Source organism: Anopheles maculipalpis, chromosome 3RL (assembly GCF_943734695.1).
Source record: "Anopheles maculipalpis chromosome 3RL, idAnoMacuDA_375_x, whole genome shotgun sequence".
NCBI classification, from domain to species: Eukaryota; Metazoa; Arthropoda; class Insecta; order Diptera; family Culicidae; genus Anopheles; species Anopheles maculipalpis.
In genome coordinates, this window is record NC_064872.1 from 10,020,292 (window position 1) to 10,047,809 (window position 27,518).

At 46.4% G+C, this 27,518-nt stretch overlaps 3 protein-coding genes and 1 long non-coding RNA gene across 26 annotated transcripts in view; 2 read left to right on the plus strand and 2 right to left on the minus strand.

Moving 5' to 3' along the window:
• Nucleotides 1–3,242, minus strand: part of LOC126565684 (uncharacterized) — a 343,737-nt gene extending 340,495 nt beyond the window's left edge. Inside the window, exon 1 of the mRNA XM_050222884.1 lies at nt 3,239–3,242. The gene's annotated coding sequence lies outside the window, so the exon portion shown is untranslated. The remainder of the gene's footprint in view (nt 1–3,238) is intronic.
• Nucleotides 525–13,996, plus strand: LOC126563726 (serine-rich adhesin for platelets-like). Of its 20 annotated transcripts, XM_050220385.1 has the most exons (10): nt 525–2,660; nt 2,740–2,892; nt 2,957–3,084; nt 4,140–4,240; nt 4,314–4,786; nt 6,353–6,613; nt 7,310–7,483; nt 8,528–8,701; nt 9,311–9,341; nt 9,777–13,996. In XM_050220385.1, exons 1-10 carry the CDS (start codon nt 534–536, stop codon nt 13,994–13,996), a joined length of 7,842 nt encoding a protein of 2,613 aa, XP_050076342.1. In that variant the 5' UTR covers nt 525–533. The 20 variants fall into 20 exon arrangements, with proteins under 20 accessions (XP_050076342.1, XP_050076346.1, XP_050076347.1 ...); XM_050220389.1 differs by lacking the exons at nt 7,310–7,483; nt 8,528–8,701 and adding an exon at nt 7,049–7,222; XM_050220390.1 differs by lacking the exon at nt 7,310–7,483.
• On the minus strand, nt 4,523–11,033 carry LOC126565917 (uncharacterized). 4 transcript variants are annotated; one of them, XR_007607098.1, is made up of 7 exons: nt 10,895–11,033; nt 10,460–10,633; nt 7,328–7,414; nt 6,545–6,631; nt 5,066–5,152; nt 4,805–4,891; nt 4,523–4,630 (listed from the first exon to the last, which is right to left on the minus strand). It is a non-coding gene; the product is annotated as an uncharacterized LOC126565917 (long non-coding RNA). The 4 variants fall into 4 exon arrangements; XR_007607099.1 differs by lacking the exons at nt 4,523–4,630; nt 4,805–4,891; nt 6,545–6,631; nt 7,328–7,414 and adding exons at nt 8,024–8,110; nt 8,459–8,545; nt 9,329–9,589 and having other exon boundaries at nt 5,052–5,152; XR_007607101.1 differs by lacking the exons at nt 4,523–4,630; nt 4,805–4,891; nt 5,066–5,152; nt 6,545–6,631; nt 7,328–7,414 and adding exons at nt 5,908–5,935; nt 7,763–7,849; nt 8,459–8,545; nt 9,329–9,589.
• A 12,169-nt stretch (nt 13,997–26,165) lies between the features above and the next one.
• LOC126560394 (nucleosome assembly protein 1-like 1) lies at nt 26,166–27,206 on the plus strand. Its single transcript, XM_050216353.1, has one exon. It carries the CDS (start codon nt 26,166–26,168, stop codon nt 27,204–27,206), a length of 1,041 nt encoding a protein of 346 aa, XP_050072310.1.
• Nucleotides 27,207–27,518: the final 312 nt, after the last annotated feature.

Here is a 27,518-nt window from a genome sequence, read left to right on the forward strand (position 1 = left end):
GGAGAAGAGGATAGCAGCATAGCATCCCCAATACACCCGTCGGCCGTGGGGTGTAAAGGTGTTGTGGGGGTTGTTCGCTCGTTCGCTCAAAAGCACTGCTGTGCATCTCGTTGCTGTTCAGTACGTTCGTGCCACCCGGTCCCAGTAAGTCGTCGAGCTAGTGTGACCCTGTCAGTGCCTGTGCCCTGCGCGAGATCCCCATCGGCACCGAGCAACGTGATTACCTCATCGAGCTAAGTGTGTCAACGCATGTCATGGTACACATGCAGATGGTTTTTGAAGTGATTCTATCTCGTTAACTGGCCATCATCACTGTAACCCGGTGCCATCACACTATCAAAGGAGTGAGAAATTAATGATCTGTGAGAAAATTTAGTGAAAAAAGTGCATATAACCGTTATAATACACAGCGATAACATTCAAACGGTTAACACACGGTGTAGTGAAGTAGAAAAAGCCACGAAAAAGGGCCAGTTTTAGTGCGTGATATTGGATACAGTGTGAAGCAAGGAGAAAACAACAAGATCAGCAAAATGGGATTAAATAATCGTGATAAGCAGGCTAAGCTCAAAACCCAAAGTCTGCTAGATTCGGAGCGTACCGGACAGCAGACGGTGACAACGGTGACCGTCGATCACGGTACGGTTGCCCTACCACTAGAATCGATGGCAGCCGTCAGCTCATCGACTACGAGCAACAGCAGTTCCTCGTTCCAGCAATCGTCCTCCACGTCCTCTTCGACCAAGACCCACTCCGGGGCGGAAAAGTTTCATAAGTCCACCGAAGGTCGGACCAGTGAAGTGCGTGAGTTAGGCTCGAAAAAAGATGGACAAAAGTTCAGCACCGTCAGCAGTGTGCGCAGTGAGGCGAGCAAATCGAAACAGATCGATAACATCATCGAAGAGATACATCATATCGCTAGTGATACGATCGGTACGACCGCAATGATCGGTGCATCCAGTGCCGGGCTGGAGCTGCCGACAAAGGTAACGCAGAAAACCGTTTTCGTCGGCGGCGGTGGTAGTGAAAGTGGCCGAAAGGAATCGTTCGTTAGTGGCAACGTGTCGGGAGGTTTATCTACTGACGCTAGTCAGCAAGCGATATCGACCATCGGTCCGAGCAAGATCGAGATCTCCAAAATGGCTCTTGAGAGCAGTGCGCTAAGCAGTGTTTCTAGCAGCAGTACCAGCAAAGTCATGCAAAGTAGCAGTGCCATAACGAAGCAGGAACAGTCCCACCAACAGTTCTCACACGGTACGGTGGGTAGTGAAAAACATGTGTCGGAATCTAGTGTAGCAACCTCTAGCAGCTCCGAAAAGGCTGAGTCCAAATCGAGCAAAACCATCCTCGACACAAGCTCGTCTACAAGCACGAGCAAATCAAGGTCCACAGCACAGAGCAACACGGCGCAGTCCTCCGTATCGGAAACATTCCACACGTCGTCTACTCAGCTCGGTGAGAATGTTCGATCATCGCTGTCCTCTACTGCTACCGGACGACAGAACGGTGTGCTGTCGGTCGATGGAAAACACTCATCGACAGCACAGCACCTGCCCGATCATTCCACATTCGATCAGAAATCATTCCAGCTCGTGGATGCAGATGGCAAAACTCGCCAGCAAGTTGACAGCCAAAGGTTTTCGATGGCACACACCCAAGCACCGACCACCAAGATTGAGTACGATGCGGCTGGCAATCAGGTCACAAGCACATCCGCGTCATATCAGGCAGCACAGGGCTACAGTACTTCATCCTTCCAAAGCTCCGGAGATGTTGACACGCAGTCCACTGCTGGAAAGCTTACGGATACGGATGGCAAGTCCCGTCCACAGGGTAGCAAGCATAGTCAGGTGGTGTACGATGCTGCGGGTAATCGGATCACGAGCACCTCATCATCGTACCAAGCCGCACAAGGTTACAGTTCCTCGTCTTTCCACATCACCGAAGGTGTTGAGCAAAAGTCAACGAACGATACCTTGTCATCTACGAATACGAGCACCACAAAACGAGCACAAAACGTTGCCTCTTCCAAGGACATGCAGTCCTCTACCACTACAAAGGATATCGTTATCGATTCAACAACACTGGACAACTACTCCGGACAGCAATCCAACAATATGCTAACGAAAACGGAATCAGCACATACCGTAGCTAGCCTTTCGTCGGCGCACGATTCGCTGGCCAATACCATCCAGAGTACGCAGCTGATCACGGAATCCGCCAGCCAGGTCGAAGAACGCCGGCAGCAGCATTCTGAATCGAGTAAAACGATCGAAACGTCCTCGCACTATACCCAGATGGACGAAGAAAGCCGTTCCCGGCGGAAGACATCGGAGTACCGTGAGCAGCGCGAATCGAATGCCGCTATTCTAAAGCGCAAGATCTACGACGAGCATGGCCGTCGGCTGAACTTGATCGATGAGAAAATTGTACCGAAAGATATCGTGACGGCAGACCTGCAGGATGATGTGACGAACGTAACCAAAACGTCGTTTGAAGCGAAACTTTACAACCCGAAGCTTAAACGCTGGGAGCTGGTCGATCAGAAGACGATCCTCGAAAAGGATATCACCACGGACATACCGGTGGAGATCGTACACGAGCTCGAGGTGGAGCGTCCCGAACTGGCTAATATCACCACAACGATCCAAATGACGAAGGTGAGTGAATTGTCATTGCTGTTGCAGGGATGACGCTGTGCTAGATGGTGGTGAGCCTATAAATTAATCTGATTTTTAGGTGTACGACGCGAAAACGAAACAGTGGAAAACGATCGACCACAAAAAGCATATCGATGTGCTGGAAAAGATTACCTACCTTGAGGAGAGTTCCGGACGCACGGAGCTGGACGAATCGGAGCGAACGAAAAATCTCAAATCTATGGATATGGTGGTAGGTTTATGTCCGCAGATAGTAAAACTTCACGAAATTATTTACACCTTTGCTTCTTATACAGGATCGTGTGACGATCAAGGAAGTAAGCGACTTGAGCGATGAAAAACGAACCCAAACCAGTAAAACTACGATGCGCAAGGACGAACAAACAATACAGGAGCAGTGCATTTGTGAAATCTGTACCTGCGGGTAAGTGGAACCGTTTTGGTGACGAGTAGGCGATGCCCACACTCACCCTCATCACTAATAGCGACGTCTGACTCAGCCTACTAAAACCGCCTACTAACGTACGTTGCATGTCCTTCAAAAATTTTGCTCGAATCGGAAGTGCATCAACACGCACGATCCTCGATCATTACTACTTGGCTCCAAGATCTCGGAGATACTCACAGTGACAGCATTCATGGCGTTTTCCCCATACCGATTGTCGTCGACCGTGCGTAGACCTTAAATGGTCAACTGGCAAGATCGCCGAACCGAGCGTGTTCGCGGTTCGTTTGGTCACCGTCGTTCAATTTATGCTCGTTTACAATCAACCTACGCGGTCACCCAATGACATCATCGTGTGTTGTGCCACGGTTGAAGTCGCGATCTGGCATAGTGATGATGGTGGTGGTAGTGGTTGTACGATCATCACCGGTTCCGCCGTCGCCAATGCTGGGTGTTATTTATTTAGTTTGTTTTGGTTTGCCCCTTCTTCCACACGGTTGCCTGTTTTTTGCTCCCTTGAATTCTTTTGTTTCTTGCTCACACTCTTCGCGTTGAGCCCACTTTATGTTGGCTTATGTACCCTACAAGCACATAGAGTGCATTGTGGTCGACTCTGCTGTTGCGGGTCAAATTATGAATTAACTTTTATGCCCTGTGTTCATTAGCTAGTATTTTTAAACACCAATAAATATTTTTGTTAGTGAGATAGTTCAATATTTAACATACTTTATAATTGTTTCTCTTGACTTAACGACATACTAGGTCATGCCGGCCATCGAATGACTTACTAAATTTGATAATAGCACGAAATCGGTTGTTTTATAGTTATAGAATTTAGTAGTTTCCTAAATTTAGCTTTAGGAACAATAATAATGTCGTTTTCTAAGACCAACTAGGAATTAAATTTACCTTGAGCGTTCCTTGAAATTCCTTGAAAAAAAAAATTTTCTTCAATATGATTAAGAATTCCCTAGTAAACGTATTGGAAATCAACAACTATTTAATAATTAATTCTATCTGTTGTACCATAACAGACGTCATAATTGCTACAACTGTGGGGGAGGTAATACAACAACGCAGACCAAATCATCTAAGTTCACCACCTCGAGCAATTCGGAGAATTTTTACCACCAAGGTATGATATGTCCTTGCCCTGAATTAAAGAGACAAAAAAATTCACAGTGCTTTTGTTTATTCGGCTCTTTCAGAAAATATCTCATCAGAACTCAAGTCTTCTGGAAGACGAGGAACATGGACTTTAGAAGACGCAGAAGATCATTTAAATCGACGAGAATCTTACACCATTGAGCGTAGCAGCACAACACAAGAAGTATCCGACAGAAGACTAACATGGACAAAGGAAGATTTCGAAAACCTTGACGTCTCAAAGCTTAAAGCAGAATATGTGCGACCAAAACCTATCAAGCACGAAGATAATCTCAAACCTGAAGGCGAATTTACAGTACCCGAGCGAACAGGATATGTTCCTGGGGAACGCGTAATGCCCATTAAACATGATGATAACCTACGTCCGGAAGGAGATTTTTCTACTCCAGAGAAGCCTCAGTACAGACCAGCCGAGCGTTCGAAGCAGGTACGACCTGAGGATAACCTCAGACCTGAAGGAGACTTCGAGAAGCCAGAGAAGCCTCAGTACAGACCAGCCGAGCGTCCGAAGCAGGTACGACCTGAGGATAACCTCAGACCTGAAGGAGACTTCGAGAAACCAGAGAAGCCTCAGTACAGACCAGCCGAGCGTCCGAAGCAGATTAAGCCAGAGGATAACCTTCGTCCAGAGGGAGACTTCGAACGTCCCGAGAAATCTCCCTTCCGACCAGCTGAGCGTCCGAAGCAGGTACGACCTGAGGATAACCTCAGACCTGAAGGAGACTTCGAGAAGCCAGAGAAGCCTCAGTACAGACCAGCCGAGCGTCCGAAGCAGATTAAACCAGAGGATAACCTTCGTCCAGAGGGAGCGTTCCAGACTCCTGAACGCCCTGAATATCGTCCTGGAGAGCGTCCGAAGCCTGTGCGTCACGATGATAACCTTCGTCCAGAGGGAGACTTCGAACGTCCCGAGAAATCTCCCTTCCGACCAGCTGAGCGTCCAAAGCAGGTACGACCGGAGGATAACCTTCGTCCGGAGGGAGATTTCCAGACTCCGCTGCGTCCTGAATATAGTCCAGGAGAGCGACCGAGACCCATTCGTCCTGATGACAACCTTCGTCCAGAGGGAGACTTCGAACGTCCCGAGAAAAATCCCTTCCGACCAGCCGAGCGTCCGAAGCAGGTACGACCTAAGGATAACCTTCGTCCGGAGGGTGAGTTCTCTACTCCAGAAAAGCCTGAGTACAGACCAGCTGAGCGTCCGAAGCAGGTTCGACCCCAAGATAATCTCAAGCCAGAAGGTGATTTCGAAAGACCTCAGCCTACGGTTGTAGGAAAGGCAGAGCGAGCTCAAATAGTTCGTCATGAAGATAACCTCTACATGGAAGGAAACTTTGAACGCACCGAGAAAACTGTGTATGTATCTGGTGAGCGATCGAGACCCATTCGTCCTGATGACAACCTTCGTCCAGAGGGAGACTTCGACCGTCCAGAGAAATCTCCCTTCCGACCAGCTGAGCGTCCGAAGCAGGTACGTCCTGAGGATAACCTCAGACCTGAAGGAGACTTCGAGAAGCCAGAAAAGCCTCAGTACAGACCAGCCGAGCGTCCGAAGCAGATTAAACCAGAGGATAACCTTCGCCCAGAAGGAGCGTTCCAGACTCCTGAACGCCCTGAATATCGTCCAGGAGAGCGTCCGAAGCCTGTGCGTCATGATGATAACCTTCGTCCAGAGGGAGACTTCGAACGTCCCGAGAAATCTCCTTTCCGACCAGCTGAGCGTCCAAAGCAGGTACGACCTGAGGATAACCTCAGACCTGAAGGAGACTTCGAGAAGCCAGAGAAGCCTCAGTACAGACCAGCCGAGCGTCCGAAGCAGATTCGACCCCAAGATAATCTCAAACCAGAAGGTGATTTCGAAAGACCTCAGCCTACGGTTGTAGGAAAGGCAGAGCGAGCTCAAATAGTTCGTCATGAAGATAACCTCTACATGGAAGGAAACTTTGAACGCTCCGAGAAAACTGTGTATGTATCTGGTGAGCGATCGAGACCCATTCGTCCTGATGACAACCTTCGTCCAGAGGGAGACTTCGACCGTCCAGAGAAATCTCCCTTCCGACCAGCTGAGCGTCCGAAGCAGGTACGTCCTGAGGATAACCTCAGACCTGAAGGAGACTTCGAGAAGCCAGAGAAGCCTCAGTACAGACCAGCCGAGCGTCCGAAGCAGATTAAGCCAGAGGATAACCTTCGTCCAGAGGGAGCGTTCCAGACTCCTGAACGCCCTGAATATCGTCCAGGAGAGCGTCCGAAGCCTGTGCGTCATGATGATAACCTTCGTCCAGAGGGAGACTTCGAACGTCCCGAGAAATCTCCCTTCCGACCAGCTGAGCGTCCGAAGCAGGTACGACCTGAGGATAACCTTCGTCCGGAGGGTGAGTTCTCTACTCCAGAAAAGCCTGAGTACAGACCAGCTGAGCGTCCGAAGCAGGTTCGACCCCAAGATAATCTCAAGCCAGAAGGTGATTTCGAAAGACCTCAGCCTACGGTTGTAGGAAAGGCAGAGCGAGCTCAAATAGTTCGTCATGAAGATAATCTCTACATGGAAGGAAACTTTGAACGCACCGAGAAAACTGTGTATGTATCTGGTGAGCGACCGAGACCCATTCGTCCTGATGACAACCTTCGTCCAGAGGGAGACTTCGACCGTCCAGAGAAATCTCCCTTCCGACCAGCTGAGCGTCCGAAGCAGGTACGACCTGACGATAACCTCAGACCTGAAGGAGACTTCGAGAAGCCAGAGAAACCTCAGTACAGACCAGCTGAGCGTCCGAAGCAGATTAAGCCAGAGGATAACCTTCGTCCAGAGGGAGCGTTCCAGACTCCTGAACGCCCTGAATATCGTCCAGGAGAGCGTCCGAAGCCTGTGCGTCATGATGATAACCTTCGTCCAGAGGGAGACTTCGAACGTCCCGAGAAGACTCCATTCCGACCAGCTGAGCGTCCGAAGCAGGTACGACCTGAGGATAACCTCAGACCTGAAGGAGACTTCGAGAAGCCAGAAAAACCTCAGTACAGACCAGCTGAGCGTCCGAAGCAGATTAAGCCAGAGGATAACCTTCGTCCAGAGGGAGCGTTCCAGACTCCTGAACGCCCTGAATATCGTCCAGGAGAGCGTCCGAAGCCTGTGCGTCATGATGATAATCTTCGTCCAGAGGGAGACTTCGAACGTCCCGAGAAGACTCCATTCCGACCAGCTGAGCGTCCGAAACAGGTACGACCTGAGGATAACCTTCGTCCGGAGGGTGAGTTCTCTACTCCAGAAAAGCCTGAATACAGACCAGCCGAGCGTCCGAAGCAGGTTCGACCCCAAGATAATCTCAAGCCAGAAGGTGATTTCGAAAGACCTCAGCCTGCGGTTGTAGGAAAGGCAGAGCGAGCTCAAATAGTTCGTCATGAAGATAACCTCTACATGGAAGGAAACTTTGAACGCACCGAGAAAACTGTGTATGTATCTGGTGAGCGACCGAGACCCATTCGTCCTGATGACAACCTTCGTCCAGAGGGAGACTTCGAACGTCCCGAGAAATCTCCCTTCCGACCAGCTGAGCGTCCGAAGCAGGTACGACCTGAGGATAACCTCAGACCTGAAGGAGACTTCGAGAAGCCAGAAAAGCCTCAGTACAGACCAGCCGAGCGTCCGAAGCAAATAAAGCCAGAGGATAACCTTCGTCCAGAGGGAGCGTTCCAGACTCCTGAACGCCCTGAATATCGTCCAGGAGAGCGTCCGAAGCCTGTGCGTCATGATGATAACCTTCGTCCAGAGGGAGACTTCGAACGTCCCGAGAAGACTCCATTCCGACCAGCTGAGCGTCCGAAACAGGTACGACCTGAGGATAACCTTCGTCCGGAGGGTGAGTTCTCTACTCCAGAAAAGCCTGAATACAGACCAGCCGAGCGTCCGAAGCAGGTTCGACCGCAAGATAATCTCAAGCCAGAAGGTGATTTCGAAAGACCTCAGCCTATGGTTGTAGGAAAGGCAGAGCGAGCTCAAATAGTTCGTCATGAAGATAACCTCTACATGGAAGGAAACTTTGAACGCACCGAGAAAACTGTGTATGTATCTGGTGAGCGACCGAGACCCATTCGTCCTGATGACAACCTTCGTCCAGAGGGAGACTTCGAACGTCCCGAGAAATCTCCCTTCCGACCAGCTGAGCGTCCGAAGCAGGTACGACCTGAAGATAACCTCAGACCTGAAGGAGACTTCGAGAAGCCAGAGAAGTCTCAGTACAGACCAGCCGAGCGTCCGAAGCAGATTAAGCCAGAGGATAACCTTCGTCCAGAGGGAGCGTTCCAGACTCCTGAACGCCCTGAATATCGTCCAGGAGAGCGTCCGAAGCCTGTGCGTCATGATGACAACCTTCGTCCAGAGGGAGACTTCGAACGTCCCGAGAAGACTCCATTCCGACCAGCCGAGCGTCCGAAGCAGGTACGACCTGAGGATAACCTTAGACCTGAAGGAGACTTCGAGAAGCCAGAGAAGTCTCAGTACAGACCAGCCGAGCGTCCAAAGCAGGTACGACCTGAGGATAACCTCAGACCTGAAGGAGACTTCGAGAAGCCAGAAAAGCCTCAGTACAGACCAGCTGAGCGTCCGAAGCAGATTAAGCCAGAGGATAACCTTCGTCCAGAGGGAGCGTTCCAGACTCCTGAACGCCCTGAATATCGTCCTGGAGAGCGTCCGAAGCCTGTGCGTCATGATGATAACCTTCGTCCAGAGGGAGACTTCGAACGTCCCGAGAAATCTCCCTTCCGACCAGCTGAGCGTCCGAAGCAGGTACGACCTGAGGATAACCTCAGACCTGAAGGAGACTTCGAGAAGCCAGAGAAGCCTCAGTACAGACCAGCCGAGCGTCCGAAGCAGATTAAGCCAGAGGATAATCTTCGCACTGAGGGAGCGTTCCAGACTCCTGAACGCCCTGAATATCGTCCAGGAGAGCGTTCGAAGCCTGTGCGTCATGATGATAACCTTCGTCCAGAGGGAGACTTCGAACGTCCCGAGAAGACTCCATTCCGATCAGCCGAGCGTCCGAAGCAGGTACGACCTGAGGATAACCTTCGTCCGGAGGGTGAGTTCTCTACTCCAGAAAAGCCTCAGTACAGACCAGCTGAGCGTCCGAAGCAGGTTCGACCGCAAGATAATCTCAAGCCTGAAGGTGATTTCGAAAGACCTCAGCCTACGGTTGTAGGAAAGGCAGAGCGAGCTCAAATAGTTCGTCATGAAGATAATCTCTACATGGAAGGAAACTTTGAACGCACCGAGAAAACTGTGTATGTATCTGGTGAGCGACCGAGACCCATTCGTCCTGATGACAACCTTCGTCCAGAGGGAGACTTCGAACGTCCCGAGAAATCTCCCTTCCAACCAGCTGAGCGTCCGAAGCAGGTACGCCCTGAGGATAACCTCAGACCTGAAGGAGACTTCGAGAAGCCAGAAAAGCCTCAGTACAGACCAGCCGAGCGTCCGAAGCAAATAAAGCCAGAGGATAACCTTCGCCCAGAAGGAGCGTTCCAGACTCCTGAACGCCCTGAATATCGTCCAGGAGAACGTCCGAAGCCTGTGCGTCATGATGATAACCTTCGTCCAGAGGGAGACTTCGAACGTCCCGAGAAATCTCCCTTCCGACCAGCTGAGCGTCCAAAGCAGATTAAGCCAGAGGATAACCTTCGTCCAGAGGGAGAATTTCAGACACCAGAGCGGCCTGAATATCGTCCAGGAGAGCGTCCGAAGCCTGTGCGTCATGATGATAACCTTCGTCCAGAGGGAGACTTCGAACGTCCCGAGAAATCTCCCTTCCGACCAGCCGAGCGTCCAAAGCAGATTAAGCCAGAGGATAACCTTCGTCCAGAGGGAGCGTTCCAGACTCCTGAACGCCCTGAATATCGTCCTGGAGAGCGTCCGAAGCCTGTGCGTCATGATGATAACCTTCGTCCAGAGGGAGACTTCGAACGTCCCGAGAAATCTCCCTTCCGACCAGCTGAGCGTCCGAAGCAGGTACGACCTGAGGATAACCTCAGACCTGAAGGAGACTTCGAGAAGCCGGAGAAGCCTCAGTACAGACCAGCCGAGCGTCCGAAGCAGATTAAGCCAGAGGATAATCTTCGCACTGAGGGAGCGTTCCAGACTCCTGAACGCCCTGAATATCGTCCAGGAGAACGTCCGAAGCCTGTGCGTCATGATGATAACCTTCGTCCAGAAGGAGACTTCGAACGTCCCGAGAAATCTCCCTTCCGACCAGCCGAGCGTCCGAAGCAGATTAAGCCAGAGGATAACCTTCGTCCAGAGGGAGCGTTCCAGACTCCTGAACGCCCTGAATATCGTCCAGGAGAACGTCCGAAGCCTGTGCGTCATGATGATAACCTTCGTCCAGAAGGAGACTTCGAACGTCCCGAGAAATCTCCCTTCCGACCAGCCGAGCGTCCGAAGCAGGTACGACCTGAGGATAACCTGAGACCTGAAGGAGACTTCGAGAAGCCAGAGAAGCCTCAGTACAGACCAGCCGAGCGTCCGAAGCAGATTAAGCCAGAGGATAATCTTCGCACTGAGGGAGCGTTCCAGACTCCTGAACGCCCTGAATATCGTCCAGGAGAGCGTCCAAAGCCTGTGCGTCACGATGACAACCTTCGTCCAGAGGGAGACTTCGAACGTCCCGAGAAGACTCCATTCCGACCAGCCGAGCGTCCGAAGCAGGTACGACCTGAAGACAACTTAAGAACGGAAGGTTCGTTTGAAAAACCTGACAAGCCTCAGTACCGTCCAGCGGAAAGACCAAAGCAGGTGAAACCGCAGGATAACTTGAAGCCAGAGGGAGACTTCGAACGTCCTAAACCGGCCCTGGTCGGTAAACCAGAGCGGGCTCAAATCGTCAAGCATGAAGATAATTTGCGAGTCGAGGGAAGCTTCGAACGAGTTGAAAAGACCGTATTCGTAGCAGGTGAGCGATCAAAACCGATAAAACCGGACGACAATCTGCGCCCGGAAGGAGATTTTCTCACGCCGGAGAAACAACAATATCGTCCAGCAGACAGACCGAAACAGATCAAACCTCAGGACAATCTTCGACCAGAAGGAGAATTTGAACGACCGCAAAAATCTTCAGTCGGTCCAGGAGAACGACCCAAACCTATCAAGCATGATGATAATCTACGCCCCGAAGGTTCTTTTGAAAGACCCGAAAAGGCTACTTTCAAACCGGCCGAACGACCAAAACAAATACGTCCGGAAGATAATTTGCGGTCGGAGGGTGAATTTGAGAAACCCGTGAAGCCACAGTTCCGCCCGTCCGAGCGTCCCAAGCAGGTAAAGCCGCAGGACAATCTGCAAATTGAAGGTGATTACAATACATTCCAGGAGTACAAGGAACTCAAGCAACAGAAGGAAGCCGTATTGAAGGAGGTGCACGAACCAACTATCGCCGATGGTACCGTGCTGGTGACCACACAAACGGTCACCACCATCCTGAAAGGTGACAAGAAACAACCCACTGGCAAACATATCACAACCAGTGAGGTGCACGATCACGCTACCCGTTCGGAATCAGAATCGTTCCGGCACAGCCATACCCAACAGCAGCAGCACCATACCAGTGAGCAGGTCTCTAGCTCTACTGCCATCAATCGAGCGCAGCACATTGAAGCTAGCACCAACGAACGCGATCGTACGTCCTCGCAACGATCCACGACGAAACATGCACAATCGATTCAAGACGTTTCGGGCCGAAATATTGCCGAATCGATGACCAATCAAAACCAGTATCACATGGTCAATGGAAAAACGGTTGTGAGCGGAATGACAGAGCAGCAAAGCCACAGTCACAGCGTGAAATCGTCATCGTCCAGCTCGAAAGTACACCAGACTAGTTCCTCCATGCAGCAGCATACATCCAGCAGCAGCAGTACCCAGGCACACCAGGACTCTCTGCAGCACGTACACCACGGAGAAACGCGCCACCTGCATACGAATGGCAAGCTCGCCCCGTCCGATGGAGAAGACGGACCCGCCGGAGTACATCGTCATACAAGGGAGCAAGTGACTGGCTCTCAGGTTTCTTCTTCGAGCAGCAAGATCGTCATCGATGGAAAGGTCGTAACGGACAAATCTGCATCGTCGCAGCACGCGACTGAAAAGCTTGCGATCGATGGTGTCGTTGTAACGGACAAGAGTTTCGTCGAAAGACAAAAGACTGGATTCGACGGTATGGAAAGCATTTTGAATGCACAGACATCGACAGGACAGAATGCTCAAGACACCAGTAGTATCCATCACGATACGACCACAAGTTCCATTGGCAGTCATACCACTAGTAAAGCTCACAGCCAAACGCGATCATCGAACAATATTATACACTCCGAAGCTACAAATGGACATTCAGTGGGACGACGAAGCGGCACAGGTCAAACTTCATCCGGTCAGGCAACGGAGACACAAGTGAAGAAACTGATCGGTGGCAAATGGGTAACGAAGACGATCAAAACGGAAAGCAAGGCTTTGTCTAGTGAGCATCAGCATCAGCACGGTTCAGATCACGGTGAGATCAAGATGTCAACAGCGGATCAAGTGGAACGTCAGCAGCATCAAAGCAAGGTTTCGGGCGTGGAAACGCATACACAAAAGGCAACCAGCTCCAGCTCAATGATCAGCAAATCTCAATCGAGCAGCACTATAGTTAGCGAGAAGGCTGTACAGCGCGGAACACGTACAGGTGACACAACGATATCCGCTGGATCGCCATCGGGACAAACGGGCGCACGTGGTAGCTCCAGCATCGTACTGGGAGAGTCTACCGTGGACAGTAGCTCTTCGAAACGGCATCAAACGAGCACCACCAAGCTGATCGGAGGCAAACTTGTACACGTGACCAACACAAACGACACTAAAAACAACACTCCTACCGGAGCAACAGCAGTCAAAGCTTCCTCGCTGAACGCATCCAACGCGCATCATTCGTCGCTGCAAGAACATTTGTCATCCCAGACAGCGTCGTCTTCGGCGTCCTCGTCGAGCGTGATGAAATCGAGTAAAGCTGAGTCAAGCAGCAGTCACGTCACCACCAACAGCAGCTCCATCGGCCAGCAGGCCTCATCCCAACAGCAGCAGTACAATCGCAAAAACACATTCGCATCTTCCGAAAACGTCAACAATTCAATCCTCTGCCGTCCGGCACAAACGTCCACAGCCACCACGACACAGTATGCTGCTAACGGAGTCGGAGGCATGAGCGTATCTGGTTCGATCCAGCGCAAGAGTATCTCCAACCTAAACGATAGTGCGATGTACTCTACTACAAACCGTACTAGCTACAGTTCTTTGCACAGACGTGGCAAAGAATCGGCCGAATCGCGCATGCAGGACTACGTGAAAACGCTCGAAACTGGTACGATCACGAACCGGACGGTTCGTGGTCAACCGTGTCCGCCTCCAACGCTGGCAGGTACGGGATTGTCCAGCCAAACAAGCACTCTGGTTTCCAGCTCAGGCAGTACATCGGCCGCAAATCAGAAATCGCTTCGTGATTACCATTCGGCCATGAATGTGACGCGCAGCTCCACGAAGGCGAACGCATCCAGCATCTCCTTCGGGGATGACAAGTTCCACGGTACCAGCTCCTACAAGGTGCAGTACATCCAGCAACACGAAGGACGCTGTCCAGCTGCCGTACATGACAATCTAAAGCTCTCGAAGGTCACCAAACAGCACACGTACTATGTGCGAGACAAGAAGTAGAGTCGAGGGTTTGAAGGTCGCTTCGAAGATTTTGAGCTTTGTTAGTTTTTTTTTACTACTTTGTTTTTATAACGTTTGGATGTGATCCATTTTATATACATTTAGCCTGATATATATTACGTTTTATTGAACTTTATCAACGAATCGTACGACAACGAAAACGCATTCAGCATTCTCTCGTCAAACACTCCAGAGAAAGACTAATCGTCGTGTATAAGTTACGTATTTACACATGTACCACATTATTATTCTCATGGAAGTTTATGCTTTTTTTTAATAAAACAAAAAAATAACATAATTGTGGACGTTTTTATTGTTGCTTTTACTAGACGTATTTGAAGGAAAGTTGTTCCAGAAATTTCTTGATCTACAGATTTAGATGTTGGCATTTTATTTTCATTCTTAAGAGCTACATCCGATCGTCAACAGGTTCAACTGCTCATGTTCGCTTTCTCATTCGCTCGCAACTAATAGGAAAAGGCATAAAGTTTACTAAAGACAATTTCTTGAGGATCTCCAGAGCAGCCTACGAAGGAATCACGGAAAGCACGACCTGTTACAAAGCTAGTACTTCAACCATAACAGTATCCGGCCTCCAATCTCAAACTCTTTTGAGTTTGGAATGCAGTAGGTCGAGAGGTAGACTGTCGAAGGCAGGACTTAAAACAGGTTACACAACGTCGGTTTCTGTTAACATGGATAAAAATGTCGAAAAAATAACAAATAATTTCACTAATTCATCCGTAAATAGCGTTTATATTCTCGTTTTTCTTGGGAAAAACTGCTTTACAAAACCTTTTATACCGTACAAAAACCCTTCCTGGCCTATAAAACAAATATTTCCATAAATAGCACATCCGAAGATTTAACTAAACTTATTTCAACAATAAACTTGACCCTGTGGAAAAGTTCGCAAAACATCTACACCGCTCCATCCGTAGCCCTTAACGCCAGAACTAAATTCAAAAGAATAATTTCAACATTCAAACAATGTTGTTAGACGTCCAGCACTGCTCCACCCAGTGTCAGGCACCAACTCTCATGCTGACATAATAATCCAAACCGAGATTCATATCGTTCTTTGTGTTTCCTCTCGCTAACCCCCTCCAAGCCCCTATCGTTATGCCGATTTCAACTCCCGTTCATCCAACCGTAAAGACAACAAGTGCATAGCACTGGTCCCACATTTCCCTTCACCAGTGCCAGGTCTTTCCAAACACTTTTTTTTTCTCTAAAAACATTTTTTGAACAAACAACCCTTTTACAATTTCTGAAAAGAAAGCATACGTCGCGTCAGAGAGAAATGCATTTCCACGGGCTAAAGTCTGGTTAAAGACACTTCTGACGAGGAATGGGGAACCTAACGAAGGGGTTTTTGCACCATTCCGACAACAATGACGTAGCATCCGGCGCGACAACAAGTCGTCGTCGTTGCTTTGCGCCATGTGACTGAGGGCACGGAATTAAGAGCGAGAGAGAGAGAGAGAAAGAGAGAGAGAGAGAGAGAGATAGATTGTGTGTCTGCGACGGTTGAATTTATGTGGCTCTCATCACACGTTTTCATCGGACGAGTTTGGCATACATTATGTACGGCTTTGTACATGTGTTGATAAGTTTGTGGAAGTAAAGTACTTACAGGATGAAATTTTACACAAGGTCCATTTTCCAGGATCATAAGGTCCTGTGTTTGAAGGAGTAATGTTCCATTTGAAGCCTCAGGTATGTATCTTTCTTCTACTTCTTGGCTTAACGGCCTTCTAGAACAATCAGGCCATCTAATGACTTACTAGACTTGATGATAACCACAAAGTTGGACACTCAATCCTCATTACGGGAAAACGATCCGGATGGGACTTGAGCCTTTGTCCTACCGTATGAAGACAAAATTTATAGCGAATATGAAGAGAAAAATTTGTATATATAATTTACCTTCAACTTACTATTGCTACATTTTTACGTATTTCATTCGAATAGCAAAAATTTCTTCAAAGTTCAAACAATCTTCAGTTAATATGGATCTTTTGTCCATCAACTCCTTCACGTATCGCCCATAGTTACACAGTTACCTTACATCGGCACCTGCATCAAAGCAAGCCACCCCTTACCATTACATACACGCATATCTGCAAACGCAACCCCTAGAGCGACAAACCAACACCACCACCAAACACTACTAACGCACCAACGCTAGTAGTAGTGCGCACACTCCCGCACAAAACCCGGACCCGATGTTTTACGATTGCTCGTCATCTGCACGCGCGCTGAGAGGCTGCAGTCGCATTTCAAGCGTGAATCTGACCAAAAACTGTTCATCTCTTCTCAGTAGCTCGATATCCACCGATCAGAGCACGCGTCGTGCGTAGTTGCAGTGTAGTTACCAACGCGTACAGTGTGTCACGTTTGGCTGTGTAAGGTGTTCACACACGTGCCGTACAGGTGTGCTGTTGTGTTTGTTGTAAATTTGATTCCAATTAGGGTTGTGCAGTGTAGCAAGTGTATCATAATCGAGCATTATCGAGTTGAAATTACGACGCCTTCTTACTTCCTGTTGCCGCGCGCACACATGGAGACGCCCAGTTTTTAGTGAAATACGGTGAGAGGAAAGTGAACACCGCCAAAGAATGAAAAGTGTTTACTTTCACGTGCCACCCGTAGAACAGTTGCGGGTTGCGGCTGTGTGCGTGTGCTAAAACGTCAACGGCCAACGACGACAGGTTGTAGTGGTTATGCTTCCTGGAACCGCCGTGTAAGTAGTGCAAACAGTTAATTTTGACAGTTTTTGAATACATTTCTGTGTCTGTGTGTGTATGGGTGATGTTCACCTTGCTGGTGTTCGTTTAACTTGGTCCAGGTTGGCGTTGAGAAGCACGTTTTTCTGTGAAATAAAGGTGCCGAGAGATAGAGAGCGAGAGGGGAAGAAGGTATCCGAAATGGGTGAGGAAAAATGGGGGGAAGCGAATGACGTTTCATACATTTTTATGTGCAGACCCCTCTTATTCTGCACTTCCTTGTTGCGAAGGGATGAACGAACTCATGCTTTTCATAATGGAAAGCGCTTTTACCGATTAGGGAGTTTTTTTGTTCTATTTCTCCACTCTTCGAAGTAGTCGACCATTACCGGTTCGAGCTAGGTTAGGGATCCTGTTTATTTCCTTCCGAAGGAGCTTATCGTATCGTATCAAATTTTCATCCCTCTCATGGTAAGCTTCTATGATATCGTGCGATTCCAAACCAAGCCGCGTTGCGCCTTGCTACCCTATGCTACCCGGACCATCTTACGGACGTACTTGCTCATCTAGCGACACGCGCGCGGTACATTGACCTCGAATTGCGAGTTTCGAGTTCAAGAGGAGGGAATATTTATTTTATCGGCGGACCCAACGGGCTGAAGACGAGTGCAAACATCACACTCACTCCCTCGGGCGCGCAAGCATTCAATGGAGCAACAAAAATGTACGAACAGGTTCCACCATGCGCTCGTTGAGTGATGTTGGTGGGCATAAAAGTTCAAACTTCATTAAATTAATTAGACAAGATTGTTTAACCTATGGAAAGACTAACAAAGCTTGAAAATTAAATTACCATTTCTTGCATCAGAGATCCTATGCTAGTGTCTGAGTCCACTGAAGGATCAATTGAGTGTAACAGATTTAGTTACAATAAAGAATTTAAAAAAAAAGTCCTGCACAACTTTCCTTTAAAATCTTGTACACCAGGTACTAGGCGTCCCCATGGATAAGTATTATTTTGATTATTGAAATTTTCAATATAGAACTATAGGAATTTATTCCTATTTTATTTTATTCAAAACTCAAAACGACTAAAAAGTAATATTTCTCTAAACTTGAATTTAACCGCTAAATTTGCTCCAAAACCACCCACTGTGACACAGCATCACGGCAGCGATGAGGTAATCGGCACGCCACCCTGAACTACACCAAGATGAGAATCATTACGTTTTTATTCTGCGCTTCCGTCATACCAGCTGGTCGCTATTATTTGGACAAACGTTGTTCTTTGGCACGGCCCGGTGTGTCCTTTTTCGCGTATCGCGTATATGTTGTGATAATCTTTCGTTCTCGTTTTTTCGTGTGTTTTCTTCTCACGGCCATATTGACGTACGGGGCATTGAGATGGATCAGCAATTGATGAAGCAACACACGGGAGCCACACGAGCATGAGCCATTTGGTATCGCTTCGTGCGTTGGTACACAATCTCTACTCTGCTGATGAGGGGGAGGGGGTAGGGGAGGGGTACTAGCGGGCTTTTCCTTCCCTCCTCGCTATGGTCCCGGGATTGGTTAATAGCTTTTTTATAACTTTCATACAGAGATGCGTGACGTGCGCGGGTTACGCACACCAGATAAATCCCATTTGGCCAGTGGACCTTCCGTCGGCACTGACCAAAGCGGGGGTCGTCAAGGACTTACTGGGTTTTGGGTGTATGCAGATGTTTTTTTTCGTTCTTTCTTCCAGCTCATGGGATGGATGGAGCGGGTTGCCTTTCGCCAAGTAATAATTGATTGTTATGGGGGTTAGAGGAGATTATTCGCCTGATTGGAAACGTGTTTGATGTTTGCTGCTAAATTGCTGCCGAGCCGATAATACTTCATTCGATTTGTTTCCTATTATGCACTGCCTGTTTTATTACTGTATTTGCATGGAATGTTGTATTTTAATCATTTCCTAACAAATTCCTGCTTTTATTTATTTATTTATAATTAATTATGACGGTCAAGTTCCGTATTGTTTACACCGCTTGTGTTGAACAAATTCTATAATCATATTGATAAGACATTTCCTCCTTATTCCTTGCCTTATCCCGGGCATACTCGGTTCTAAATTCCTGCTTTTACATAACTTTTAAATTATTTACCTACGTTAGTATAATAAGTTAATAAAAAGTAAAGTACAAAAAAAAATATTTCTATAATTCGTTATCTTCTTGGCTTGTCTTAACGAGTTTTCCATGAGTAAGTCATAGAAACTGGCAGGAATTAAGAGATGTGTGATGAAAATAATTTGAAATTTAATATTTTTTGAATAATTTTATTGTCTCCTATATTTTGGATACTAATATTTTCTAACTTAATTTGCACAAAATATTAGACAACCTTGGGGGCAGTCCAGAAATAACGTAACACTAAAATCAGGATATTTGTAGTTTTATTATGAAGTAATATTATAATTATCGAACAATCGACTTAAATCAATTACACATTGTCCCGAGTTATCGCTGCATAGTACTTGCTGTTACATAACACAAAGTGGACCTCCCCCCCCCCCCCATCGTGTAACAAATCGTAATGATAGAGGGTACCACCTCTCCGCCTTTGAGTAAAAATTCCGTAATTAAAACACTGTAAAATAATTAAATGTCTGTAGTACTGTGACTGTGCTGTGAAGTATAAAATATACACAAATTCAGATAAAATACAGAAAAAATAATTTTCTAGTAAAAGAAAAATTAGTCTTACCCATACCGGCTACCGACTCTTGACTAATGATGCGGCTCCATTTCTAGAGTGCTGAACACATCTTGCTGAAACAGTGCAGTGCGAAAAAAAAAACGAGAGAAAAACCGCCCCATAATACCTACCCAATTCTCACCCAATTTTTGCTTCCTTACCCAACCTAAACCAGTGTCAGTGTCGGTGCACGCCTGCAGGCATACGTTGAGTGCTGTAGTTTGTAGTGCCGTCTTTTGCCGTCCTTTTTTTTCCTTTTGCAAAACCACAACTCCATGTACAGTTGGTTGCCACTTCACACCCCTCCCCTGGCTGTCGATAGATAGTCGTCGCGTCGCGTGAAACTCCGAACACTGCCTGTCGTCGTCAACAGAAAGCCGTGGTGGCGGTCCAAAAAAACCGAATCGCCTGCGCGTACGAAGCATGCTTGCATAGTAAATAAGGCATCGTCACCCTCGTTTTCTTTCTACCAGACCACCTTCACACTCCCCCACAGCATATTGGTGCACCCATCGGCATTAACGGGCAAAGAAAAGCAAAAAAAGGGCTACCACTCCCTCCCACACACACACACACACTCACCCACACGCTGGGGGAGGTTGAGTTTTGTTCGGCGACCGGCATTTGATGGCCGTTCAGTTGACGGAAAAGCTTCCATCGAGCAGGACGCAGCACGGTTGGCTGTCACAGTTTTTGAGTTCTGTTGGGAGTTGAGCTTGTTTTTCAATGTTCAAAAGTTTCCACCGTGTTCCGTTTCGGTCACGTACGTAAAAAGTGTTCCAGAAAGTTTTTGGTTTGTTTTTTTTTCCATCCCTAAAGTGAAGTGAAGTTTGCGAGTGTGACAACCCTTGTCAAAAAGTGTTCCGAACCGAACGCGTTTGGGGTAGGGCAAGTGTTTGGAAGACATTAGGCCTAAAACTCGTACTTAAGGCATCACGATTTGATAAAGGGGTCAGGCGTGCAAATCGTTCGTTCCGGGAGCGTGCACGTTCACGGCGCTTGGTATGTAAATGATGGCAACGGTTCTAAAACTAATCTAGCTCAAGTCTGGCCTTAATTTTTTGTATGCTTAAAAATGCTAGCAAGGTGCTGGTTGCGCACGAATCTTGTCGTCTAAACATATGCAGTATATGAGCAAACACAGAACCGAATTTCCAGGAAACCGGCAATCGGAAACGACCACGATCAGTGCCAGTAAGTGTGCACTACCCCTAATGCCTTTCGAGTTGAATAACCTTTTGATCGTTAGCTAATGATAGGCAGCATGTCTGCCTGCCTACAATACAAATATTTTCCGGTTTTTTTTCCCCCCTGAACTCCACTCCTTGCCAATTTCACCTCTTCCTTCATTCTACGCCACAGGGCACACCACTGGAATGTGATTAAAACGATGTTATCTGTACAAAAGTGCTACAAATTGCGATCAATATCACAAAACCCAGTAATGTTAATAATTATCTGAACAGTAATGGTAATGCCCACTGGACTGGGTGTGCTGGGAGAAATTCTGCACTGATTCCCTCACCGAACACGATCGTGACATCCGACTCGGGGAGCTGTGATAAATGAGTGCGTTAATTCAATTAACAAAAACTACGGGCCGGTGACCGACCATTATTAGCATGCGTCGCTATGCTCCCGTACTAGGTCCCGTGAGGCTATCGGACAGCAGCATAAGCTTGCGGAACGGAGTGTTAACCTTTTTTTTCTGCTGTTTGTTTTATTTTTATTTTGGTGCGATTTGGTTAACATTTGTCCGGATGTCGGATTTAGTTACACAATCTGGCTGCGTAGCGAAAAGTTCAGTTTAGCTTTTTTAAATCTGCTTCATTACAATGATTATAGGTTTAACGGTTTGCTGTGAGGGAGTGTTTAAATATGCAAACGATACAGAGTTGATTTTTACTAGCAAGTTGTAAAAATGTGTTTTCTTTATGATATGTGAAGCTTAAGATAAAGGAAAGTGATAACCTGACGACGGTGCTTTATATAATTTTTAATTCAAAAGACACACGTACGGACCATCTCTTTTACAATCGTTTATTTGTTTCTTACCGTAGCGAAACACATTTTAGCACGAAAAATATTTTTTGCACCCATTAATCATACACAAAGAAAGAGTCGTAAAGCAAGAAGCGAGCGAGCTTTTTTGTAAATAATTTTATTGCCACCACCAAACTTTTGGCGGTATGATAAAAACAGTGAAATTATTACGCAGTGCTTTTAAGTTGCTGCACACAGGAATACTCTCTCTCTCTCTCTTTTTATGTCTCTAATTAGACCACCTTTATTCTTGCACGCTTTATTATGCTCTGCGTCAGTACCGTTCGCTTGCTTTTGCTTTGTTTGCAAAGACTTTTGGGTGAATTTTAAACTCATACTGCGCTTTTGGCACTCATTGCACACTCAAAGTGCATCGGTGGTTTTACTGCACCCAAACATGCAACTACTGCCTGTTGCGTGGAAAGTGCTTAAGCTTTAATTAAAACCAGTGTGTGTTTCGCTGGGAGCAGACGAGTAGTCCATCATTTTGTGGCGAGATTATATTTAATTGGACGCTGAGCTGTACATTAAGCTGTCAGCTTTATTATTATATACATTTTTTTTTAATTCTTCAGGACGGTTCATATCCGCATGGCTACTGTTAGTGTTTTGCCAATCAGCCAAGCTTCTTGTGGTATTTTGCAATCAATCATAGGGGAATCTTATATGCAGTTAGGGGAGATTTGCCGCTCGATTTTGGAACTTTGCAATCTGCTGAACGAATTCTGTCGAACATTTTTGTTTAATACAAAAAAAGTTCGACGTATCATTCACATTTGAAAGGACTTTAAGCAGAAAATGGTTGCAGCAATAGCAGTAAGTACCACTTCTCTAAACCAGTGCTGATTGCCAAATTCCGACCGTCACGATACAAATTTTTCCTAAGTGAAACATCAAACTGCATCACGGGATTGAAAATTCCACTATCTATTTAAAACAGTCCCCTAAGTGATTGTACTATTCCATTATATGGATCAAAACCCTGAATTGATGAGCAAAAACGATCTATTGATGCTTCGCTTTTTTTGAAATATATTTCCATAACAATTTTATATTACTATAATTTTATACTGCTCCACCATGTTCATTGAAAAGATTGTTCGAAACTTTCCAATCGTTTGAGCTTTTTCCAGCTTAGTTGTGAGACAGTTTAGGTCAGTTCTCATGGGGAATGTTTTCTTTCTGAAAATAAGCAAATGAAAGTTTAATTTTATGCTAATTTAGTCAGCTTCATTTTATCGAAAATTATATTTCTTGGACGGATAATATTTATGTACATTTCTCGGGCACATAAAAACCTCGGGTTAAGATTACTGACACAATCTGCATAAAAACCTGATTGGTCTTGATGTAGTGAATAGTTGATAGGATCGGAAAATTGAAGTTCGTTAGGAGACACGTTTTATTTTATTGAAAAAATAATCTTCATTCATTCCAGACAAGTTTTAGCAGTATAATGTTGCGTTTGATAAGCTCACAAAATCTTAGTTTTCGACAATGCGGCAACGTGCCGTCAAACTTATAAATAAAATAAAATAAAACCTGTTTTTCTGACAGAAAAAACAGAGAATTTCTTGCGCGATCTGCATATTATATTATCGGTTAAAAATTTTACAACATAAACATTCTTAAACGACACATTCGCAGATAAGCTAGAAATTATTTTGCCCGAGACATCATGCCTTATTGAGGTGATTTCATTGCTCTATGGCTCTTAATCTCACTCAATTGATTAATAGGTGAAGTAATAATGTTGTCAAAAAAAAAAAAATTGTGCTCTTCTTATTTCACACAGTGTAGCTCCAATCTGAGGCGAAATGAAGCGTTAAGCAACCTCCATTCTGTGCAAATAATAATTTTATTTCTCCTGCAAACAAATTTCGATTCATTTGGAAAATACTCAGAACTGGCAAACGCTAGAAGTTGTTCTACGCTAACATTCCATGAAGTGAAAATAATCAATGAATGACAAACAACACAACAGCTTCAACGCAATGTAATAGAACCCCTCGTCAAGCTATTCTCAAGCCATTCTTTAAATCTTGTTATTTTATACCTTTCGCTTCCCGTAAAGGTATAAGAGTAGTATTTTCTTCGAATTTTATGATCCGAGGGCAAATGTTACAAAACATGTGCCATACTTCCTGAACCTTGGGCCACGTGCACACCCCATTCCTGGATGTTTCCGGCCGCCGTTGGAAATCGATATAAAATTGACCCCTTTCGTACAAGTGATAAAACAGGGTCCCAAAAAAAAAATGGGTCCCCATAAATAAAATGTTCTCTTTTGTTTGCCTTGTTTTCTCCCCCAAAACTTGCCCATTTACCCATTTACCTTGCAACGATGGGCCTAGCGGCCGTGGTTTGTTGCTAACCAAATCCTGCCCATACTGCCTTTTTGCAGAGTTTGCGTGGAACTTCAATTCCGCACCTGGACAAAAACCACATTAAACGGCCAACATACTCATTACGCTATGAACGATGTAAATACTGTCCCCTTTTCGGCGGTGGTGGTTTGGTAGAAAGCACAGCACCTTTTCCCCGGAACGCTAGGGACAAAACTCGGGATCGATAAGAGACACGAAAGGTATGGCCCACCTCATCATTACCCTTGGCTGGTGTACCCGGTGTATTACATAACTTCAGGCTCGGGGAGAATTACGCCACATGCTAGCAGGCACGTTCGGTCGCGCCGCCGGACGCCGATGACGCCAATGCCTGCCCCGGGAATGGGCCGGAAAGTGAAAGTGAAAAACAAAGTGAAAATTGCTTCGCCATGCCCAAGAAGAATCCATTGAAGGGACTGGTTCTTCTGGGTGGAGAAATCGACCCATATGCGTTTAACCAATGGCGGTACCGTAGGTCTAGGCGAGAACGGAAATAGAATCAGCAAGCAGATCCTGGCCAGCGATACACCGCGCCAAACACACACAGACAGGCAGAGAGGTTCGCTATCCTTCACGACATTAACCTTTGCAAAACATGTGACCGGTCGGTTAGAGGTTGTCTGCACAGAGAGAGAGAGAGAGAGAGACACCAGTTAGCTATCAGGATTTCGCATTTTCATTTTCTCCTGTCCAACACCATTATCGGTGTCGGTTGCTGGGTCAGAATTTTCCATTCACAGACACGTTTTTTTATCCTTTGTTTTCTCGGCTTGATGATTCCTGTAACCGACAAGACAGTGAAATGGCACAGAATGGTGCAAAACAACAGCCCCAGCATTTGTTTCATTCGACCCTCGAAATGCGTTGTGTGGTGTGGCGTGTGAAGAGCTATATCATATGGTTTTAGGGAAGGGTCGTAAAATTATACGCTATCACCGTACCGAAGGGTGTGGGGAGCAGAATTTTCGCCAACATTGACCTACTTTTTTTCCCGAAACGACCATAGTCGGGGAAGTAAACTACCACCCTTTTCAACGCTGGTATACTTTTCCGCGGAATTTTTGTTGTGCGACGTAGAAAGGACTCAACGTTACGCACGTTGTTATCCTTCGGGAACTCTGATCCTATGAGAAACGTTTTTTTTTTTTTGGGAGGGAGGGAGGGGAAGGATTTCTTGAACATTCCTAGCACGCAAAATGGAACACATCTTTATGCGGTTCATTCATATTCAAGGTCCGTTGCCTTACCGCACTAGCAACGTTATGGAAGGTCGGTTTCGTGCATGACTTAAAAGCGACATGTTGCGTAGCGAGAGACATAACGCCATCAATTTATAATCTTCCTAATTCCGTTTGATGGGCCGGATCATTTCGTGGTACGATGTGAGTGCCCAGTTTGGCACAGAGCAATCAAACACGCCTACTGTAGATGGCAGGTTGTATTTTATAGCAAACATTATGAATGATGGTAATTTTGTTAGAGGAAATTGTGTTTGTTTGAAACATACATATTCTTATCCATTTTATTGAGGCTCTTCATTCCTATGTTTCACAGGCCAAAATGAGAAGCAGAATCGCTGCACCTGGAGTCTGGGCTCAAACCTAGAAAAGCTATATTTTCAATCGTTGGTGGACGTATAAATGAAACCCCGGATCATAAAATTTGAATTTTTAAATGCTCAACTCTAACGATAGAGCCTTTATGCTTAGAGTCCAGGGGATTCGTGGGTTTTATGGCGCATTTATAGTTATCTTTAAAGCAAAAATCGTAAAATCTACATTTTGGTTGCGTTTGAGTTTGTTAACCCCTCGTTAATCGCTATACAAACCATCTAGATAGAGGAAGGTTATTAGAAATCTTTCATCTGCCTCCAATAGCAAAACGCAAAAAGGTAATTATAATTCTTTCCGTTCCATAGCTAGATTAGGTTCCAAGAAGTGACCCAAAGGTAGATTGAATATTTGACTTGGATAACATTTTATGTTTGGTCGGTCAGTCCTATATTTTTATACATTTCTTTTTTAATCTGGAGCTCGTTGTGTTATATTTTCATCCATATCTCATTCCACCAACGGAAAATTTAAATTCTGTGTTTCATTATTTCCGATGAACCGTTGACTATCAGAAAATCATTTTCACAACGCAGTAGGCTTTCGTTTCATTCACCAAAGCCATTCACTGCGACAAACCAAACGAGTGCAGTTGGTCGTAATCCTTTGCTGAAGCTTCTGAAAAACTGTAGTCCACAGCAACAAAAAAAAAAAAGCTTAAATGGCCGATCACGTAGCGAACGAAGCAGTGGCCAACTCCCCATCGGTACCATCACCATCGAACGAACCGTCGGTAGGCGAGTCGGAAGCATCCCTATTGCACCAAATATCCGTCATCGAAAAGCGCATCAAGGAAATCGAACTGGAGCAATCGGCCACCGCCAAACCGATCCCACCAAACATTCAAGCGAAACTGTACGCCCTGCGCAAGATTCAGCTGGAAATTGTCGACAAGGAGGTAAAGTTTCACTTGAAGGCACACGCGATGGAAGTTGAATATCAGCCCGAGTTTAATGAGTGTCATGAGCGGATTGCTCGGATCGTGAATGGGCTTGATGTGCCGGATCTGGTGGAAACGCAGGCCGCCCCGAACGATGTGGCCGATCAATCGAGCGGCATACCAGAGTTTTGGTTGACGGTGTTGAAATCCAGCTTTCTTGATCACATGGTTCACGAAGCGGATGAACCGGCCCTAAAACATCTGCAGGACATTCGTGTCCGGTTGGTAAATGAACCGGAGCCTGGGTTCGAGTTGCAGTTTCAATTTGGTCCCAATGAATTCTTTTCGAACGAGGTGCTTACCAAGAACTACTATTTGCGCTGTGCCCCGAACAAGGACACACCGGCCAAGTTTAATGGGTTCGAAATCTACAACTGCAAAGGGTGTACGATTGATTGGAAACCGGACCACAACCTGGTGTCTGCATCGGGGAATTCGTTTTTCGACTTTTTCTATCCGGAAAAGTTAAGCAATGCCGATTACGATGCAGAGTTCAGTGAGTCAATACTGGAGTGTGATTTCCAGTACGGGTACCACATCAAGGAGACGATCATTCCGCGGGCCGTGTTTCTTTTCCTAAAGGAAAACACCATTCTTGGCGAAGAGGGACACTATGGATGCTGCTGTGATCGGTGTGTTTACATTGACTGTCTTGATGATTTAGTAGGCCATCGGCCGCATAACGTGGAAGACGAGGAGGATCAAGCAGATCTGCTAGACGCAGATGAGGACGCTGATGAGGTGCAGGAAGACACAAACTAAGAGAGCTGAGCATTATTTTACAAGAATATTTTAAAAAATTGTAATGAATTGAAGAGGCATTTTGTTGGAAAAATTGTGCACATGTAAAATTGAGATGCAGTATCGATGGAATATATCTTTTAGCTATTTGTGTGACCTGTTTCAATTCGTTGTCTTCCTATTAAACGGCAACAGGTGTGGCAACAAGTTCCACAATTGAAATTCAACGTTAATGACGGGTACCCGTCATCGACCACTGCAGAGAAAGAGAACTTCGTTTCTGTCATTGCAACTTTCTCTCCCCGCCCAAAGCTTCCGGCAGAACGTACGGTC